This window comes from Rhinatrema bivittatum, chromosome 4, assembly GCF_901001135.1.
Source record: "Rhinatrema bivittatum chromosome 4, aRhiBiv1.1, whole genome shotgun sequence".
Lineage (NCBI taxonomy): Eukaryota > Metazoa > Chordata > Amphibia > Gymnophiona > Rhinatrematidae > Rhinatrema > Rhinatrema bivittatum.
Window position 1 is genome coordinate 462,093,038 of NC_042618.1, and position 17,312 is coordinate 462,110,349.

Here is a 17,312-nt window from a genome sequence, read left to right on the forward strand (position 1 = left end):
GGTACCTGAACAAACAGGGAGGTACAGGTTCTTATCTCCTTTGCCAGGAAGCCACGCAGATTTGGGAATGGGCACTAACACATTCCATGTTTCTCCGAGCCACTTACCTAGCAGGCATACACAACGTAGTTGCAGATCGCCTCAGTCATCAGTTCCATCCCCACAAGTGGTCCCTGGATCCAGCGGTAACGACCAGAGTCTTTCAACATTGGGGTCAACCAACAATAGACCTCTTTGCATCCGAACTGAATTACAAAGTGGACAGATACTGCTCCCTGTACCAGCAAAGAAACCAGTTAGCCATGAACGCCTTTGCTCGCCCCTGGAACTCAGGCCTCCTGTACGTGTATCCTCCGACATCACGCATAACAAAAACTCTGATGAACCTACAACAGGACAAGGGGTCAGTGATACACATAGCCCCGTATTGGCTTTGCCAAGTGTGGTTTCCCATTCTTCTCGACTTCTCGATCAGACAACCAATTCTCCTAGGCTCAGCACCCACTCTCATAACTCAGGACCAGGGCAGTTTGCGCCACCTCAACCTTCAGAACCCTATCCCTCACAGCCTGGATGTTGAAAGCTTGATCCTGCAACCACTCAATCTTTCAATTAATGTCTCTCAAGTGCCTGTAGCTTAACGAAAAGCCTTCCACACAAAAATCCTATTGTTGTAAGTGGAAAAGATTCACCGTGTGGTGCATGCAGAAAAGTATTGATCCCTTTTCCTGCCCCACGTCATCTTTATTAGACTATCTCTGGCACCTTTCAGACTAAGGGTACTTCTGAGTGCTATCTCAGCTTACCACAAGGGAGTTGGGGATGTCCCGATATCAGTGCAACCCCTTGTCAGTAGGTTTATGAGAGGTTTAATTCAACTCAAACCCCCTTTGCGAACACCAGTCACAGAATGGGACCTTAATGTAGTACTAGCAAGGCTCATGTGTTCTCCTTTTGAACCCATAGATTCATATGATGTTAAATTTCTTATATGGAAAGTTCTCTTCCTAGTAGCCACTACATCTGCTCAAAGGGTTAGTGAGTTACAAGCACTTGTCACATACTTACCCTATACCAGGTTCCCACATGACCGAGTGGTCCTCCATACTCACCCTAAATTCCTTCCCAAGGTGGTTACTGACTTCCACCTGAATCAAGCTATAAATTTGCCCACATTCTTTCCAACACCTCACTCACATCAAGGTGAAAGAATTTTACACATCTTGGACTGTAAATGCACGCTAGTGTATTATCTAGACCGCACTAAAGACCAAAGAAAATCCAACCAACTTTTTTTTTTTTTTTTTGTTTCTTTTGACAAAAACAAACCCGGTATGGCAGTGGGCAAACAAACACTCTAACTGGCTAGCGACTGTATAGACTTCTGCTATGACAAAGCAGGCCTTTCTCTCCAGGGATGAGAAAAGGCGCACTCAGAGCAATGGCAACCTCAGTAGCACACTACCTTTCAGTACCGATTTGCTGAAATTTGTAAGGCTGAAACGTGGAGCTCTCTTCACATATTTGCAGCCCATTACTGCTTGGACAAGAAAGGACGACAAGATTCAATCTTCGGACAATCTGTCTTAAAGAACTTATTTCCAGTATAGTCCCAACTCCTTCCACATCCAACCTGCTGTGATTTTAGACTGCCTCAATTTTCCCAACAGTACTCCAATTGTTGTGCCTGTTGCACAAGTTGTATGCTGTTGGTCCACGAGAAAGATGACTCAGCCTGTAGCTTGCTAATCACCCATATGTGAGGACTATCATCCTGCTTGTCCTGGGATAAAGCAAAATTGCTTACCTGTAATAGGTGTTATCCCAGGACAGCAGGATGTAGTCCTCATGAAACCCACCCGTCACCCCGTGGAGTTGGTTTCGAAACGTTTTATTATTTTATTTTTCGCTAACACTCATTGCTACAAATGAGACTGAAGGGAGACCCCTGTGGCTTGAGGGATCATGGCATGCTCAGTGGGCTCAGTGTGCCAGTCAAAAGTTTCTAGAAACTTTGACAGTTTTCCGTGATAGGGCTCCATCCAGTGACAACACCCATATGTGAGGACTACATCCTGCTGTCCTGGGATAACACCTATTACAGGTAAGCAATTTTGCTATCTGCTTCAGGATCACCCCTTCCCTTGCTGGAGTGAAGGGGGACCAACAGGAAAGGAGAGGTTAGATTAGGGAACAGAGTGGCTGTTGTCTGCTCCAGGCTTACCCCTTCTTCTCTTCCCTGCAGGCTGCCTGGAGAGAAGGGCCATGTTGTTCTGCTTTTTAAGACTGAAACAAAAAATGGTGGAACTTCATTCCTTCCAGTCTGTGCTCTCAGAATTAAGCCTTGGATGTACTTGAAATTTTATTAGTTTTTGCCTCATTGGCAAGTCTCTCCTCAAATTATATCTTTGTCTGTGTTTTAAATCTTATTGGGCAGCAGTGTCTCTCTCTCTCATATTTTTTCCTTATTATGGTTTCCTTTCATTTTTTAAAAGATGCCTGTGTTGACTGTATATGTCACTATAGGTTGGATACTGTACAACAAAAACAGTAAAAGTAATTGTATGGGAAATAAGAACAGTTTTGAAACTAAATTAAAAAGCATTCTTAAGGATTGAACATTCTTGTCAAGTACACCATGCATGGTTTGTTTTGGTGAAATTTTTATTAAGGGCTAGCTATTCAAATTCTCAGGAAAAAAACAATTTACCAGGTCAGAGTCTATATAGTTAATGCAATTTTAGCTTGTAGTTCTTGTTTGGTGGTCGAGGGGCTATTGTCTTACACTTTGAATATGGCAATGGTTCTGGATTGATTCCTCTGAATAGAGCTTGATAGGTATGGGGGCATGTTAGTGACAGGAATGAGGTTTGATAGATCTTTTCTCTCACTATCAGTAACATACAGTCAAATCTCTAAATCTGGTATCTTGCACTTATTGTTTTGGTTGCATTAACTTCATAAATATATAATTAAGTGAAGCATGTCCACACACACTGCTGACTTGTAAAATTGTCTAATGTTTGACAGCAAACTGCAGAGGAGATGAGTAAGTACTCCTCCCTGTTTTTTGTGTTACCAACATAGTTTCTGGATTTCTTTTTCATGATCTGTTTATTAAACTTTAACTTTTTAATTAAACATCAACTGAGCATTTAACATATTAGATATTAGAGAGATTTGTCTTGCAGATTGTCACTAAAAGGTATTTCCAACCTTCATGTCTTTTGGATAGTTCATAGAGTATTCTTTTTTTTTTTTTTTTTTTTTTTTTTTTTAATCGTAACAAAATAGGACAGCAGTAAAGACCACAAGCTGCTGTTGTCTGCTCATTCCTGATTGAGCAGGTTCTGCATTGTTCCATCTCAGGGTTTTATCCACACTTCCTCATAAGTAAGGATTCTCTGTGAGTTGATGCATAAAACATTTGTCCCAGTAAAGAGCATGCCTCGAATTTGGAAAGAATCTTCTCGGAAGGTATTTAATTTTTAAAACCACTTTGACTTTTTGATGTAGGTGCTGCTTTATTCAAACGTAGCATAAACACAGAATGTGTTGACAGCTGATTGCAGAACCTATATATTTTCCCCCTTTCCCCTTCTTGTTACTTTGCCACAGATCCTACTGTTTCTCCAACTTTATCCTTATATACCTACAGTTGAGGATTCTTCGTGCTGATCCTGTGCTTTCTTGTCTTATTGCTAATATATTTTAGCATCTGAGTGTTAAATGAGGGAATTTCACAGCTGGTAAGTTTATATTTTTAACGAAAAAAACTGACATTAAAAATGCAAATAGATAAACCATATAAATCCTTCATGCTTTTTTATATTAAAAAGTAGACCATTAAACATTTGGCAAGTGATTTATTCAGGACTTGTATGAACATTTGTAGTTTTAGGACTTAACTGGTTTACTTTTGAAACCGAAGTACTTGCAGGTAGCTTGCTCAGAATTAGGGTGTTAAAATACTACTGTCTGACGGGTTTGCGGTCTTAATAGAATAAACTTCTGTTTTTAGCATGATAAAGAATGTGCAAAATCATTAAACAGGCTTCAAACACTTCAATTATCTTGAACACCATAAAGGTAAAGTAATTGAAAATCAGATTTATATTCTGTATTCATTGTTTACTGGCTGTTCAAAGACAAAGTTGATTATATGTATATTGGTTGTTACACTAGTTGCACAAATAGTTAAGAACATAAGAAATTACCATGCTGGGTCAGACCAAGGGTCCATCAAGCCCAGCATCCTGTTTCCAACAGTGGCCGAACCTGGCAGTTACCCAAACACTAAGAAGATCCCATGCTACTGATGCAGTTAATAGCAGTGACTATTCCCTAAGTAAACTTGATTAATAGCAGTTAATGGACTTCGCCTCCAAGAACTTATCCAAACCTTTTTTGAACCCAGCTACACTAACTGCACTAATCACATCCTCTGGCAAAAAATTCCAGAGCTTTATTGTGTGTTGAGTGAAAAAGAATTTTCTCCAATTAGTCTTAAATATGCTACTTGCTAACTTCATGGAATGCCCCCTAGTCCTTCTATTATCTGAAAGTGTAAATAACCGATTCACATCTACTCGTTCAAGACCTCTCATGATCTTGAAGACCTCTATCATATCCCCCCTCAGCAGTCTCTTCTCCAAGCTGAACAGCCCTAACCTCTTCAGCCTTTCCTCATAGGGGAGCTGTTCCATCCCCTTTATCATTTTGGTTGCCCTTCTCTGTACCTTCTCCATTGCAACTATATCTTTTTTGAGATGCGGCGACCAGAATTGTACACAGAATTCAAGGTACGGTCTCACCATGGAGCAATATGGAGTCATTATGACATTTTCCGTTTTATTAACCATTCCCTTCCTAATAATTCCTAACATTCTGTTTGCTTTTTTGACTGCTGCAGCACACTGAGCCGATGATTTTTAAAGTATTATCCACTATGATACCTAGATCTTTTTCCTGGGTGGTAGCTCCTAATATGGAACCTAACATCGTGTAACTACAGCAAGGGTTATTTTTCCCTATATGCAACACCTTGCACTTGTCCACATTAAATTTCATCTGCCATTTGGATGCCCAATCTTCCAGTCTTGCAAGGTCTTCCTGTAATGTATCACAATCCGCTTGCGATTTAACTACTCTGAATAATTTTGTATCATCCGCAAATTTGATAACCTCACTCGTTGTATTCCTTTCCAGATCATTTATATATATATATATATATATATATATATATATATATATATATATATATATATATATATATATATATATATTGAAAAGCACTGGTCCAAGCACAGATCTTTGAGGCACTCCACTGTTTACCCTTTTCCACTGAGAAAATTGACCATTTAATCCTACTCTCTGTTTCCTGTCTTTTACCAGTTTGTAATCCATGAAAGGACATCTCCTCCTATCCTATGACTTTTTAGTTTTCTTAGGAGCCTCTCATGAGGGACTTTGTCAAACGCCTTCTGAAAATCCAAATACACTACATCTACCGCAGCTTTTCTAAATTAATTTGAGTTAAAATTTACATTGCCAGTGTGCACAAAAGTATCTTGTGCCTTTATGAGAGACTTGAAAGAACTGTAAAATCTCTGATAGGCACATGAATATGCCTAACATGCAGATTTTGTGTTTCTTTACTGGAAAAGGTGAATTGGCCAATCATCTTGAATGGTACTGATTTTTTTTTTTTTCTGATGAACTAACCAACAGTGTGTGACAGCATTTTAAGTTCGTAAGCTGTTGGACTCAAACTCTTGGTGGTTGCTATGGTTTGTATTTGATACTGTTCTTGAATATAATGTGATTTATGTTTCTCTTCTACCACGACCCTGTTCATAACTGAAACAAAACAGTAACTTCAGTTCACATTTCCATGATCATCAAAACATGTAAGCAATGAACCAGAATTGATGGGTTTTATAACTAACTGCAATCCACTGAACCATCAAATCCAGCACTAAATTTTGCACTTACTTTTTAATGCTAAAAGTATGTATGCAAACTTGTGAGAGCATGACTACTTTAAGAAAGATTTTAATCCACTTCTGGAGATAGACTGCAATAATTAATGAAACAAAATGATATATCTGTATCACACAAATGCAACTAAATGCTATTGTGCCTCTTGTAAAATTGGAGGATTCTGATTGACTAGGGACCTGCCAAAGAAGAAAGATTCTTAGTGATTTGTCATGGATGTGAGCCCTTGAGCTGTGGCATGGTTGACCCAGCCTAGCAAGCGATCCCACTAGGCCCACACCGACTGCAGCTGAATTTATTCTTACAAAGACTAGTTCTGGGGCTTTACCTATACAAGCCTCGTTCTCTGCAGGATGAGCCCTTGGGTTCCAGGGGCCAGCAGGGCTTAGGTTAGAGTCCTGTAAGGAGCAGCCTTATGGAGTCAAGTAGCAGGCCGAGGTCACGGCAGGCAGCGAGCAAGTGGGGTCGAGGTCCAGGCCGAGGTGTGGACATGTATAAGTTTGGCAGTGTTAAGGTCCAAGCTGAGTTCAGGGCAGGTCCCAGTCCAAAGCTATAGCCAGGGTCCGAGGCAGGATCAAAACCACAAGTCAGACAAGGCAAAGACAAAGGACCAAGGCAGGGAAGACATAACAAGGAAGGGCAGGACAAAGCACACAAAGGCAAAACATGAAGAATGAGGCAGGGCAAGCACAAGACAGCGAATAGCAACTTGCATTGCAGGAGCAGGAGGATCTGTTGCTGAGGCATCTGCCTGTTGTAGTTCTGGAGTTTAAATAGGCTTGATGACATCAGTGAGCACCACTGAAGGGTTTCACTGCCACAGGGCCTTTAAGAAGTGCTGTGCTGCACTGCATCGCACATGCATAGGAGGTCCTGGGGCACAGCAGGATGGCGTTTCAGCAGCATGAATAGCTGCGGGTGAGTGTGACAGGTTGCAGGCTGGGAAAGTAGCTTTATATTTAAAAGATGGGCTAGAATAACTGAGATAAGAGGAAGCTGTAAGGTGTGAATTAAAGATATGTAAGGTGGTGATTGGAGTTCATTACATAGTGGCTGATTAGAGGTAACGCTGTGGTGGTGATGGAGTGTCTTGTCAGTGGTGATGTATGAATTTTCAGCAATTCCCTTTCACTTATTTTGTGTGTCTGTTGTGATGTAAGATCAGTCCTAACTGGATACAGTAACAATATGATTACATAGATAATTCATACAGCTGATGATTATCCTTTTGTTAAATTCCATGACTTTTGGTTAGGGGCATCTAATGCAGATCATAAGTAGCTTTGCTGCTTTTAAAGGCCCATCACTTTAACATATCCTTTAATCGTGTCCAACAAGATGTACATAAAGTAGTTGGTGGAATTTATCCAGCAATTAGTGGTTTGAATTGTTTATAGCAAGTGACTTTCAGAGGATTGTTCAGTTTGATTGAACAAGCAGGCACTGCCAAGGAAATTCACTTAAGTACATCATTATTGGTTGTGAAAGCCACTGTTCCTTACCTGCTCTGGACCATTGTCAGATCTCCAGAAACACCACAAAGAACCAGGCACTTAAAACATTCTTTATTTCTTGCTCATGTCTGTTAACTTCACAGTTGTCAATATACAAAAGGGAATAGCATTAAAAAAAAAAAAAAAAGACCACCCAAAAATCTGTATCTCTTAAGATTTTAGCGTGGTGATCCAAGCATTTGTGTTTTTTTTGGCCTTTGTTTATTGCAATGCCCTATATATAGGTTTGCCTAAGTATCAGGTAAGGGCACTCAATTGGTATTGAATGCTGCAGCTCAGTGGCTGATGGGGACTCCTTTGAGGGACCACACTACTTTGGTACTGAGGTCCCTGCATTGGCTCCCTGTCAAAGAATTATAATCAATATTTTATCCCTGTCTCACCGGGCAAATCATTCGGAGGGGCAGGATTATTTAAAGGCACAAGTGTCTTGGTATTCTCTGATATGATCATTGCATTCTGAGGGGGCTTCCTTATTAGCAGTCAAAGGAGTCACCAAAGTTAGATTGCAGGAGATCAGGAATAGAGCTTTCTTCTGGGTTGTCCCTTCTTTGTGGAATGGGCTTCCTTTGGAAATCAGTCAGTTACAGGGTTATAAGACCTTTCAGAAGCAGGTGAAGGCTTATCTGTTCCAGGAGGCCTTTGGGAAAATGTAGGGTTGTGGGTTGTTTTGTTAAATTATGTTCTGATTTGTGTATGTGAAATTGTAAGCCACCCAGTAAGAAATAGCTGTAAATAAAATAAATTATATGAACTAGTATCATAAAATAGCTTTTTGCCACTAGGCAGGCATGTTAGCCATCAAAAATAATCTACAGCTTAGCCACTACCACCTATTCAGCTGGACTGGGCTAGTAGATGATTATTTTTGATAAGATATAATACTTCTGTCTCTACCAATCACCAGAACATTCTTGCCCTGTACCAAGGGCTATGACTAAATACAATAGATCTCAATTGCTCTCTAGTGTCTCTAATTTCTAACCAACCTCCGACTCAGATTTTACAGAGTTCGGAAAATGTTCCACCACCCATGCTGGATCAGAGAGCATGGTCGCCGCATCTCAAGAAAGATATAGATGCACTAGAAAGGGTTCAGAGAAAGGCAACCAAAATGATAAAGAGGATGGAATGGCTCCACTATGAGGAAAGTCTAATGAGATTAGGGCTGTTCAACTTGGAGAAGAGATGGCTGAGGGGGGGGGGGTTATGTCAGAAGTTTACAAAATCATGAGAGGACTAGAATGGGTAAATGTGAATCCGTTGTTTACTCTTTCAGATAATACAAGGACTTGGAGGCACTCCATGAAGTTAGTAAATAGCACATTTAAAACAAATTGGAGAAATTTCTTTTTCACTCAAGGTACAATTAAGCTCTGGAATTTGTTGCCAGAGAATATGGTTAAGGCAATTAGCTTAACTGGGTTTAAAAAAGGTTTAAACAAGTTCCTGGAGAAGTCCATAAACTGCTATTAGTCAAGTTGATTAGGGAATAGCCCTAGCATAAGTAGCATGGGATCTATTTAATATTTGGGTACTTGCCAGATATTTGTATCCTGGATTGCTCACTTTTGGAAACAGGATGCTGGGTTTGATGGATCCTCGGTCTGACCTAGTATGGCAACTTCTTATGGTTGTCAAATAGCGGATCTAGAGAAGGATTTCTTTACCTCTGTGGTGGCCAAAGAAAGAGAGTACCATCCAACCTCTCCGATCCAGGATTTTAACTGTTCTTCCATGTAGAATTATCCCACTTTCCTTTAGAATCCCTGCAAGGAAGTTAAAGCCTGTAGCTTCACTTAAAATAGTCTCTAGCCACTCAGAGGAGAACCACCTGGCTCCACTGAGGCAACCAAGGTCCCCCTCCTCAGTTGTCCTGTTCACTGGAGTCCTAGATTAGAATTCCCTCACCTTTGGTTTCCGACAAGGGTTCTTCAACATAGTTACTCTCCAGAACTTTCAGAACACTAGTCTTACCCTGGAAGAGCTTTCCTACTCAAATATTTGGACATTGGGGAAAGCCCTTTCAATAAATGTGTGTAGAGGATCCTCTCACAAATGTTATGGATCTCCTTCAAATCCTGGAAACACCATTGGAGCCAGCAGCTCTTCCATTCGATCAAATCCTGCAAGAATTACAGATGACAATGTGGGAAACTCTGTGACCAGTACTCTAGTATCAATGAAACTTGACCTTAAATACAGGGTACAAAAATCTCCAGTGTTTGGGAACATGCAACTACCTCATCAATCTGTTCTGGTAGAATTAACTTTAAAGAAGTAGAGAAGAAAACTAGAATATACTCAAATACTCTGCCAAGAAGGGATCCCTGGCTCTTAGATAATTTTGGCAAAAAGATGTTTCAAAGCACCATACTAAATGCAAGAATTTCTAACCACCTATTATTCTACATGGTCAAATACTTGGTTGTATACTAAAATTAAAACTTTCCTTTTGGCTCAAAATAGCGACTTTGCATTCCCTCAACAACTTCTGATGCTGAAGAATGTATGCACCATCTTATATGGTCCATCTACGAGGTATTTAACACTACAGCATGATCCTCGTCTGCCTCCATTGGAGTACACAGCATGGCCTGGTTCAGAGTCAGTAGCCATTAAGATGATGTCCATGAAAAGTTGACAATTGTTCCCTGTCTTGGTGATAACCTTTTCGGAGAAAACTCAGGGATATAGTGACACAATTAAAGAACAGAACGTAGCTGTCCAATCCCTCTCCGTAGCTTCCATAACACCAGCAACTTCCATCTAATCTCAGACATTGTGAACACAGCTAAAAAGCCACACAAGTCCAGCCCAAACCTGGACCAAGTTTTTGACCACATTCCAAATCCAGCAATCAGCCACTCTGTTAGAATGGAGAATGCAGTGTTATCTGGAGGGGGTGGCACAAGATCAGAAAAGACGCTGGGTTCTCAAAATCATGGAGTTTGGATACCACTTGCATTTCTTCCGACTTCCCATGCACTCTCATCATTCAGATTTCAATCCGGATCCGTCTCACTCGACACAGCTCCACTTGGAGGTGCAGTCGTTTTTCTAACGCCAGGCGATTAGTAGTAATTCCTGCCCTCTGTATGGCCAAGGGTTCTACTCTCACTACTTCTCATCCCCAAGAAATCTGAGGGTCTGAGGAAATCATCCTGGATTTAAGAAGCTTGAACAAGCACATACTCTGGGAGAAATTCAAAATGAATTGCCTATATATGATCCATCTCTTCATCCAGAAAGGGGGAGTAGATGTGCTTTCTGGACTTAAAGGATGTATATGTTCATATTCTCATACATCCCTTTCACTGGCATTATCTACGTTTTATAGTGGACTCTTCCCACTACCAGTACAGAGTGCTCCCCTTCGGCTTGTCACCAGCACCAAGGATCTTCTCAAAGTGCCTAGCTATAGTAGCGGTGCATTTTCAACAGGGCATTTAAGCTTTCCCTTACTTGTACGACTGATGACAGCAAATTCCCAGGAAACTTAACTAATCTTGTTGCAAACATTGATACAACTTTTGCAATCCCTGGTCTTCCTAATAAATTTCAAGAAATCAATTATAATTTCCACTCAGAGAATCGAATTTACTGAAACATGCAGGACAAAGTTTTTCCTTTAAGACCCAGCGACTACTCTCAAGTCACTAGTACACAGACTGCTGCACACATCTGTTGAAAGCCAGAGACATGGTGGTTATTCTGGTGGTGGTTATGGCAGCAGCAATCCAGTTTCATATAGGACATCTTCAGTGGAGTCTTCATTCATCAGCTCAGTCAGCCTTTTGACTCCAAAAGTACTGATTTTAATAAAAATGAAACCAAATCTGTGCTGGTGATTAGATCCTCTCAACATTCTAGAGGGGGGATATTATGGCTTCCCTCTCACCAAGAAATTTTGGTGTCAGGTGTCTCCACAAGACTTTGGGGAGTTCACACAGGCCCTTTTCAGACTCAAAGGATATGGTCATTCCAAGAGAAATATTTTCAAATCATTCTCTTGAAAGTGAAGGCGATTAGGTTCTCTAATAACCTTTAGTCAACTATGCAAGGGAAAAAGCATTCTTATTCAAACCAGCAACCAAGTTGCCATGTTCTACATAAACAAGGAGGTACAGGATCATGGACTCTGCCTGGAAGCAGTAAAAATATTGGAATGAGCAACCAAGCAAAGCCTTGGATCTCCAACACGTTAGCAGATCACCTTAGCAGAGTCTTTAGACTACACAAATGGCCTCTACAGCAATCCAAACCAATATAGTCTGAGGACGTTTTCCAGTGATAAAAACTGCATCGGAACAAAACAGACAAGTAGAACATTTCTGCTCCATTCTTCCTAGTAAACTCAGTACAACTCAGGATGTTTTTCTGCTCAGCTGGAATGTAGATCTCATGTGTGCCTTTCCACTGATCTCACCAATATCCAGGACTGTGTAAAAAGTGCTCCAAGATAGGACCCATTTGATTCTCATAGCTTCAGCATGACCCAGTCAGGTTTGGTTTGCATATTTGGTGCAGCTATCCAGCAGTTCTCTGATCTATCCTTATTAACCCAAGGAGGACGACATCTATTTCATCCAAATCTATCGTCCTTCAATCTAATGGCTTGGAATTTGAGTGCTCAATAATTACTGGATTGCCCTTACCAAAGGAAGTTGAGGACATCTGCAAGAAAACCATCAACCAGGTGAGCCTATAGTTTTAATAGAAAAGATTTTCTACATGGTGTCAGCAAAATTCCATGTATCTGTTCTCATGCAAACCAAAGGACTTGCTTAAGTACAGTACTTGTTCTTACTGTATGCTTCGGAACTCAGCACTTCATCAGTGGGAGTATATCTCAGCTCTGTAGCTACTTACCATGCTCACCTAGATAGTAAACCTATCTCCACTCATTCTTTATTGTCAAAATTCATGAAAGGTTTATTGCAGACTAAGCTTCCACTTGCGAAACCACTTGTTCATGGGATCTAAACTGTTACGATTGGGCACTGGTTAGGTGTAGTGAACACCATCTGAAGGAGTGACTCAGGGAGGAGAGAAACAGGAGTTGTAATAGAGTCTCTGATACTGGCTGGTGCAGGCAGGAATGTGTGGATATAGTCTGGAACTAGTGAAACTGAGGGTTATACAGAGGATTCCTGTGGTGGTGGGAGCTGGCTGGAGAGTGTCTGAATCAGGCTGGAGGAATCTAATACAAGGTGCATGGAGGTAAGGGTGAGCTTGGTACACAGGAACAGCATGGAGGTATGTGTGAAAGTGAATGCAGGTAAAGGTGATCAGAATACCAGAACTGGGTGCTGGTAAGGATGGACACAGGATAGCGTGCAGGTAAGGGTGATACTGACTGCTGCAGGTATTAGTGTCAGGACTAATGGAACCCGGGGAAACAAGACTGACAAAGACTAGACAGACTAACCCAAACAATACTAACACTGAACATAAAATACAAATGCCCGGGGGCAGCAGAGCAAGGCAGGAGCCCGAAGGCTACAGAGCAAGGCAGGAGCCCAAAAGCTACAGAGCAGAGCAGAAGGGAGGCTAGAGCAGGGAGCCCAAACGAGCTAGATGCCAAAGCACCGAGGAATCTGCTAGGCAGGGTTATAAAGGAAGTCTGGCGTATAGAGTAGACAAGGAGGGCGGACTGGGCCAGCCAGGAGAGCATGCTCGTGGGGGCCTCTGGTGGTGAGGCGGCTGCATAGCAGCCATAGTCGTAACATAAATGTGGTCTTAGCACAACTCATGAAACTGCAGTTCAAACCATTGGAGTCAGCTTCTCATGTTTCTAACATGGAAAGTATTCTTGGTAGCAGAAACATTACTCATTCTACATGCAGTTCTTCCACAACAGGGTGCTGCTTCACATGCACCCTAAATGCCTAATGAAAGTAGTATCAGCTTTACATATTAATCAAGCCATCATACTCCCTACATTTTTCCCGAGGCCATGTGCATATTAGAGTGAAAAGGTCCTCCACACCTTGGACTGTAAGAGGGCATTGGTTTATTATAAATGAAATCTGCCACCTTGTTAAGTTTTGCAGCAATCCTAACCAACTGGGAATAGCAGTAGCCAAGCAAACATTGTGCAATTGGCTAGCAGGCTGTATTGCACATTGCTATACTCCTAGCAAGCATCCAGATTATAGAACAGTGATGGCCAACCTTTTGCGCTCAGTGTGTCAAAATTCATAAAAAAAAAATGAGCATAACTCGGGTGGTGTGTCACTTCTAGAAAAATCCATAACTTTGTGATATTTGTAGCTCTAATATTAATAACAAAAAGTTATAATTTTAATATATGTTCTGTATTTATTAATAAAGCAAAAACAAATAATTCTTTACCGTACCTGCTTAGTGACTTTTTTGTTGCTGAATTTCATTGGCTAAATCTTCAATTAAAACACTCTCTCCCCCTCCACCCCCCCACACACAAACTCTTACTCCCCTGGATTTTCTCATACACACTCATGCTTGCAGAGTCCCATTCATTCACACACATACACCCCCATGCAGAGTCCCATTCATTCACATGCACACACTAAAGGCAGACCCCCCTCTCTTTTGCCAGCAACCTCAGAACCTCTCTCATTCCTCTGCTGCCACTGTCACTGCTGCCGCATGGCTATTGGGGAGGTGCCGATTGCTGCTACTGACACTGAAGGCCATTCTGCTGCCTCCTCTGTGCAGGCCCTGTGGGCTTCCACTTTCTCCATGTTGATCTCGTACATTGTGAGATCCGCATAGAGAAAGTGCTATTCTTGCACATTCCCAAAGATTACATGTGCCAATCACTAAAAAGTAATTTATTTTGTTTTTTTACCTTTGCTGTCTGATCTTCGTTTTCTAATTGGTTGGTCACAGGCTTTTTTTCCTCCTTCCCTTTCTTATTTTTTCCCACCTTCCCTTTCTTATTTTTTTTGCCAATTCCTTTTATATTGTCTTTTTTTCTGTTTCTTTTCTCTCCATCTTCTTCCCTCAAACACATAGGTTCTCATTCTCACATGCATTTCTCTCTCTCTCTCTCTCTCTCACACACACACACACACACACACACACACACACACACACACACACACACACTCTCTCTCACTGTCACATGCTGTGTCTCATACAATCATTCATACACTCAGTCTCTCACTCCCACATGCTGTCTTGCTCAAGCACAGGCTCTCACTGTCACATGCTGTCTCTCTCACACACACAGAGGCTCTCATATGCTGACTCTGCAAACATTCAGGTCCTCACTCTCACACACAATCTCTCAACTCATCTCATACACGCACACACAAACACCCTCTTCAGACCCTCAGCCTCTCTCTCACCTCTGGGCCTCCTCTTCGCGGGTCGCCGCAGGATGGGCTCTGCGGTGGCCCTGGTACCGGGCCTCCTCTTCTCGGGCCGTTGCGACTTGAGATTTGCGGCGGCCCGTAAACGCAAGTGCTGCTCCACTTCTGCACGCGCTGATGCTTCCCCTCCTTCCTGCCCACGTGGCTCCGGCAACGTTTACTTCCGGGGATGCACAGGCAGGAAGGAGGAGGAGCATCAGCGCGTTTAAACGCGATCTTTTTCTTGGCCTTGCCGATCTGCCTGTCGCTGCGCCCGCGGGCATTGGGGGGGATAAAAAAAAAACTAGTTTTAAAGGGCCGGCGCAGCCGATTAAAAAAAAAGGCTCTGCGCAGCCGATAAAAAAAAAAATTCCCGATAGTCCACAAAACGCTGCGCGTGTCAGCAAAATGTCTCGGTGTGTCACAGGTTAGCCATCACTGTTATAGAATCTAACAAGGCTGTTAAGTGATAGCCATGGCTCATCTACAAGCTACACCTTTGACATTTGCAAAGCTGCAACTTGGTCATCAGGACACACCTTTGTTTTATTACTTTCTGGACAGTTTATTAGGGAATGACAGTAAATTGGCACAAGCACTTTTGCATAGCCTGTTCATTCAGCAGTCCACTCTCCACAGTGGGTCTGGGTTGCGTTTTCAGTAGATGCTCCGCTGCAACCCTTAGCTTGGAACTCTTACATGACATGGCTAGTGTTGCTTATTGATGGAAAAAGCAAGTTTGCTTACCGTAAATGGTGTTTTCCGTAAATAACAGGATGAATTAGCCATGCATAACCTGCCCACCTCTTCAGAGGTTGACCCTCTAGCTAGATTTAGCTCTTAAATCGACTGAGTTGGGGTCATGAGGCAATGCCTGAGTGGGAATTCATGGACATGTTCAGTAGAGCAAAATCTCTACTAGCTGAGAGAGAAGTCAGTTCGATGTCACCAGATGATGGCACCCACATGTCATGGCTAATTCATTCTGCTAGCTACGGAAAGCACTGTTTATGGTAGCCAGCTTGCTTTTCAGTCCATAAATGGCTTTTCATTGGTTGGAAAAATGTTTCACTTAGGATCAGCCCAGTGACTTAAAACCCAGTATTCAAAAAGGACTTTACACCTGATAGTACACCTGAGCCTTGTTTTCCTAAATAATCTTAAGGTCTTCAAACATCTGAATATAGCTTCCTAAATAGGGTTCCTAATTAAAGTTTCTAAATATAGGTGAGGTATAGACTTCCCTAAATTTAGGAAACTTAGAGGGCCCAGTGCTGGAAATCAGTATTTGGTACCTAACTTCATTCTCCTGCCCTGGCCATGCCTTTGAGTGCCCAGAAATTTAGATGCTTGGAGACTGACAGTTTTTTAATTCAAAAGTCTAGGTGCTTATCTTTTAGAGTTAGGTACTTAAGTCTTTTGAATATCGGGCTCTTAGTCTCACTGCCATCTAGAAGTCCTGGTTTGATACTGGGCCATTTGGGACTGTGGATGCTACAGAGGCAGCATTCACAGCCTTGGAGGGTGGAAGTCCCTGTCATTGCACAACAGTGATACCTACTGCCCAGACTTAGGGCCCACAATTGCAGAGTTCTGGAAAGAGCCTTAGTCTGGCCAAAGACTGTCACTGCAGTGATGGGGCTGAGTGAGTTAATAGGGAAGGGGAAAAATCCCAGGTAGTTGTAAAAGATTATAGCACACTAACTCAGTAAATGTCAGTTCAAATAGGTCAGAACCCAAAAATCTCCCTCATCCCCCCCTTCACCAAGAGCTTTCACTTACAGTATATGAATTAATTGAATTAATACCATAAAGCAGCAATTCCGTACAACTAACACAAAGATTAGCAGTGTTGAAGTAAGATGACTGGATGATTTAAATATTTCTTTGGCGAATTAGTGCTGCAGGTGAATTTGTGTTTTAAAAAAGGGTTATGAGAGATGTATTTGAAGGGATATAACATCACTACTTCTAATAATTGCATTTTTCATCCCGTCAAAGAGATCTGGATTTATAGCTCCTCTAAATTTAAAATCCAAAGCTCGAGGTCTGAGCTCACACTTAGCAAAAAAACCAACAGCATTAAAGCAGATTAAATGTCTTCAGCATTCACAGTGTAGTATGATGATTAAAACAAAACCAGGAATGTCTTTTCTTTTGACAAACACAACTTTAACTTGTCTTACTGACAATGAGAGAATGACCTCTGCAAGTATATGCATTGCTCAAATTTTCCTAGTTGTGTGTAAAGAATTGTAGAACTTTTGTTCTTGTAATGTGATTTCCAAATCTTTTCCTAAATTAATTTTTTTATTCAAGGTATGATTTTATGTGATGTACACTGTAGAACAAAGCACAGAATAGTTGACAAGTTCATGAATGTGTACATCTATGCAGTTTTTATTCAAGTGTATTCATGACTACAACTGGAGACTCGCCTTTCTTATTTGTTCCAACT

The 17,312-nt window shown here is 41.5% G+C and overlaps 1 protein-coding gene across 1 annotated transcript in view; it reads left to right on the forward strand.

Moving 5' to 3' along the window:
- Positions 1-3,317: 3,317 nt before the first annotated feature.
- OSBPL8 (oxysterol binding protein like 8) overlaps positions 3,318-17,312 on the forward strand; it is a 370,739-nt gene continuing 356,744 nt past the window's right edge. Inside the window, exon 1 of the mRNA XM_029597145.1 lies at positions 3,318-3,477. Within this exon, the coding sequence (XP_029453005.1) occupies positions 3,415-3,477 (63 nt within the window). The 5' untranslated portion in view covers positions 3,318-3,414. The remainder of the gene's footprint in view (positions 3,478-17,312) is intronic.